The 4,776-nt window shown below is 34.0% G+C and overlaps 1 protein-coding gene across 1 annotated transcript; it reads left to right on the top strand.

The window, feature by feature from the left end:
- The first annotated feature begins 860 nt into the window (after positions 1-860).
- LOC134248321 (uncharacterized) lies at positions 861-3,971 on the top strand. Its single transcript, XM_062730730.1, has 6 exons — positions 861-1,377; positions 1,512-1,599; positions 1,701-1,949; positions 2,122-2,327; positions 2,543-2,783; positions 3,877-3,971. The coding sequence occupies exons 1-6, from the start codon at positions 994-996 to the stop codon at positions 3,969-3,971; spliced, it is 1,263 nt and encodes a 420-aa protein (XP_062586714.1). The 5' UTR covers positions 861-993.
- Positions 3,972-4,776: the final 805 nt, after the last annotated feature.

Consider the following 4,776-nt stretch of genomic DNA (forward strand, 5'->3'; position numbering starts at 1 on the left):
ATTAAATTGAATTTCTCGGGATCGAGAAATCAAGGAAATCAATTATATATGTACATGTAAATCTACGTCGAATGTACAATATTGAATTTTAGAAAATTTATCAATGTTCTCCATTATATCACTGTTTACAGGTACAGTGTACATGTCCGCATCGTCGCATAAACAACAATGATCGATCCACAATACCATTACTGTATTGGAATATACAAGGGGCCGGGCTTACTGGCGGTGAGATTAAAGCGGGGTCCGCTTCACGCATCAAGATATATAACGCCATTTATACAATAAACAATGTATATATCACCATTTACACAATAAACAATGTATATACCACCATTTACACAATAAACAAGGTATATACCACCATTTACACAATAAACAAGGTATATGCCACCATTTACACAATAAACAAGGTCTACACTGCCATTTACACAATACACAAGGTATATGCCACCATTTACACAATAACCAAGATGTATAACGCCACTTACACAATAAACAAGATATATAACACCATTTATACAATAAACAATGTATATATCACCATTTACACAATAAACAAGGTATATACCACCATTTACACAATAAACAAGATATATACCACCATTTACACAATACACAAGGTATATGCCACCATTTACACAATAAACAAGGTCTACACTGCCATTTACACAATAAACGAAGTATATACCGCCATTTACACAATAAACAAGGTATATACCACCATTTACACAATAACCAATTTATATTGCAAATGTATTATATTTAGCGCGTTCTATATTTGGCGAAAATTTACTTTTATCTTAATGTTCTTCTTTATAGAAATATCTGCGAGACATTTAGCGTTGTATTTGAATAGTCCAGTTTCGAGTTACCGTATTCCGGCAGGATTCCAACATTTAGTTTGTACGTAAGTCACGTGATTTTTATTAAAATGCGGGGCGCATCACTTCCGCTGAAATTGTTGACATTGGAAACATCGTCTGCATCGAAATGCCTCGCTACTACTTTGTAGCTGAAGGCTGTTCATCGGATTCTCGTAAAAAGGGAAGATATGGCTTCATGGCCGATTTGGAATTCTTCGCATTTCCCACCTCAAAATACCCCAAACTCCGCAAGAAATGGCTGGAGTTACTTAGACGCCATGAGTTTGACCCCTCTCGCCACGATAGAATTTGCTCGAAACATTTTGTAGAAGGCAGACCTACTGAAGCCCACCCGTATCCTGAACTGTATCGATATAATAACTATAAACGCCCACAAGAGACCCGTGGAACTTCTTCCATTGAGAAAAGATTCACATGTACTACGATGGAAGCCACGCCCACAAAATATGAGGCTATACCAAGGCCTACAACAACGGGGTTTCTCGTATCTGTACGTATCATGAGACATTGTAGGCCTTTTTTTCATTATTTTAAACAATGCCCTGAGTCAATTAATTTATCACCAATAATTTGATTATTTTTCAAATGATTTAAATAAATATAACCTATTAATTGTACATGTAGCATGAAAATGAACGAAAACAACCTTTCCCATTCCCAGTGGAGAGAGAAATTACTGTTAAATTCCTCATGACAGCAGAACAAATAGCAGGTATGTTGACTTATGCACAGCTTTTAATTTGTAATAGTTCTGAAGAACTCAAAAGCAATCAATAAGCTTATAAAAAAACCTAAAGTTTTTTATCTATTTAGCCCCCCATGATCATGATTACTGTTCAGTTGGCAATGAAGTTGTCCATTCCTCTGATGTACAATGTCAGACAGACTTGACCCTGCATGACCTAGAGAAATCTGAGGCTGAACTGTTGCAACTTCGAGACAGCTTCAGGAACAAAGATGATCTGAGGCGGTACATGACAGTAGACAAGATGACAAACAGTGATAGCTCCGTTATGAGTTATTTGGGACTGCCATCTGTTCTGACTCTATTTGGAATCTTCGGTAAATTTAATGATATTTCTAATGCATGTAAAAAAAATTAACTAAAGCAAAATTACATATGATTTGACTTCATGTTTACTATACCATAACAAAATTAGAATTAAAAGTATAGAACAGATAATTCTGAATGTACAATACTAGTATCTCTTATTGTTTTCTTATTACTTTACAGCCATACTTGACAAAATAACACCGACACTTGCATATTGGAAGGGTGGATCAGCCATTCCTAATACAGCAGCCAAGAATCCTTCCAAAAAGTCTGGCCCAAATAGGAAGCTGACTCGTTTTCATGAATTCCTTGTGACTCTATTAAGACTTCGTCTAGCTTTACCTACATTTGAAATTGCAGATAGCTTTGGTTTTTCTTGCACAAGGGTATCACAATTTTTGTCACATGGATTAGTTACATGAATACTGTATTTTCACCACTGTTGAAAAGACTAAGTTCCAAGTGTTTGAAAAAATTTATGCCAAAATGTTTTAATTCAGTTTTTCCAAAAACAACTAGCATAATTGATTGTACTGAGATTTTCATTGAAAGGCCATCTACACCTACTGCACAGATGAGAACATTTTGTTCATATAAACAGAAAAACACATTCAAAGCTTTAGTTGCTGTGACACCCTCTGGAGCTTTTATGTTCGTTTCTAATCTTTGGGGAGGAAATGTGTCAGATAGGTACATAACAGAACACAGTGGATTTTTAGATTTAGTAAAGCCTGGTGATGAAGTGATGGCTGACAGAGGGTTTTTGATCAGAGACTTGTTGTTAGAGAGAAGGGCTACATTGAATATACCACCATTTACCAAAAAGTGTGCATGGGGAAAAGGTAAACATCTAACTGCTCACAATATTTTGAAAACAAAAAAAAATGCAAAGCTTCGGATTCATGTAGAAAGGGCAATAAGCTGACTGAAGAATTACAAAATTTTATCTCATACTATTCCATTAAAAATCAAACCATTATGCAATCAAATTCTGAGAGTGTGTGCATTTTTAAGCAATTGTCAAAAACCTTTAGTGAAGTAAGATGTATGAACTATGAAGACAAAGTGTTTTTATATATTTATATTTGCAACTGTTTTCTCTTACAAAACTATTAATATTCAACCACTAGAATTAACTCAGTCACATGAGTAAATGTACTATAGATCATGATATTTTGTTGATACACATGTACATGAATATGTTAATTTTGTACTTTTATACATGTAATGTCATCAACTACAGAGTACTGATACAGTTGTTTGAAGATCTACCATGAGTCCTTTCTGAAGATAAGTAAACAATAAATATTGTATTTAAGAAATGACTTTTGACTTATGTTACTTAAATTAGTACATAAACATGTACACAAATCTTGTGAACACAATTTATGTTGTTCAAGTGTTTGAATTTTGGTGGAACAGTGCATTTAACACAAACGTTTCAAAAAATCTCCTCCATTTATGCACAATTTCAAAATACATTTCAGGGTCAAATGATATCCTATCAACCATGATTCCCTTTCTTGTGAAAAAAATAGAATCACACCACAAAGATTTGCATATGCCCATTTGCCCCTAAATTTGAATATACCATGGAGACATCTGTAAAGATGATCATGTATAAATGATAATGATAATCTTTACAAGCTTCTAAAGGATCAACATTCTGATATGTGAAACTAAATTTTATCTCCATAAGACCTGTTCCACAACACTTGCATGTAATTCTTCCATCGGGTGAAGCACCCATAAAAGGATATTGATCACAAACAAACAACCCACATGATTCTACATTTAAATTTCTGTGTGATTTTTTGTATAGATCAATGTACTGTTGTCTGGCCACCGGCTCATACTTTTTTCCAAATGCAATGGAAGGTATCATGGAACCATCCATTGAATTGCCAAGTACTTTTTTTAAAATACAATTCTCAGGATTGTCATTAAATCTGAAATGCATAACAGATGGGAAAAGTGATGCAGTAACCCTGCCATATCTATGCTCAAACCAAAGAGTGTTGTCAGATTGACCTCTGGTTACCTTTTCTATTTCTTTTACAACATCTGGTGTGTACATAGTTCTCAAATGTTCAAAAACCTGATTGTTTGATGAAAGCGTTTTTAAAGCATTTTTTTAGTGGAGGAACATCTATTTCATCATCAGATAAATTGTCATCACTTGTGGGGTCTAATACTTGCAATAATAAGGAGTTGCTAGACTTAAACAAGTCATATACATCTTTTTCAACCTCTCTGTGGTTGATCTGTCCACAAGGAGAGTAATTTTCAGGGATTGGCAAAACTTTTTTCTTTGTAGTGGTATTTCTCTGCAGATCGATGCTGTCTTTTTCCATTGGCGCTGATGTTTTCTTTGGTTTGTCCCACATACACACAGTGTCAGTACATGCCTCTGAATAACGGTCTTTGTGTCGGTCATTGAAACTTACCAAGGAAAACAATAAGGCCACACAATGTTTACATGTTCCATTACCTCTGAAAAAGAAAATGCATAATATTATTCAACACAATGTACATGAAATACTATGTCATTGTACATGTGTAGGTGTTCATGTAATAACTTCATATCTTTTATTAAAATTGACTTAATTCCATATTATATTTAGGGTTATATTTTTGTTCTGATTAAGCTATTGAGTATCTCTTTCCCACAAAATACAATGATTATACATCATAATAGATGCTGAAACTTTTTAACAAATTTAAACTGAATAATATTTCCAAATGGAATTATGAAATGAAGATGATAAACCATACCAATTTCATACCAAATGAATGGCTGATTACAAGGAAATGCTTTAAAATTGTTACCACCAA

This window comes from Saccostrea cucullata, unplaced genomic scaffold, assembly GCF_032062105.1.
Source record: "Saccostrea cucullata isolate Sc308-1 unplaced genomic scaffold, CSIRO_AGI_Scuc_v1 ctg7680, whole genome shotgun sequence".
Taxonomy (NCBI): Eukaryota; Metazoa; Mollusca; class Bivalvia; order Ostreida; family Ostreidae; genus Saccostrea; species Saccostrea cuccullata.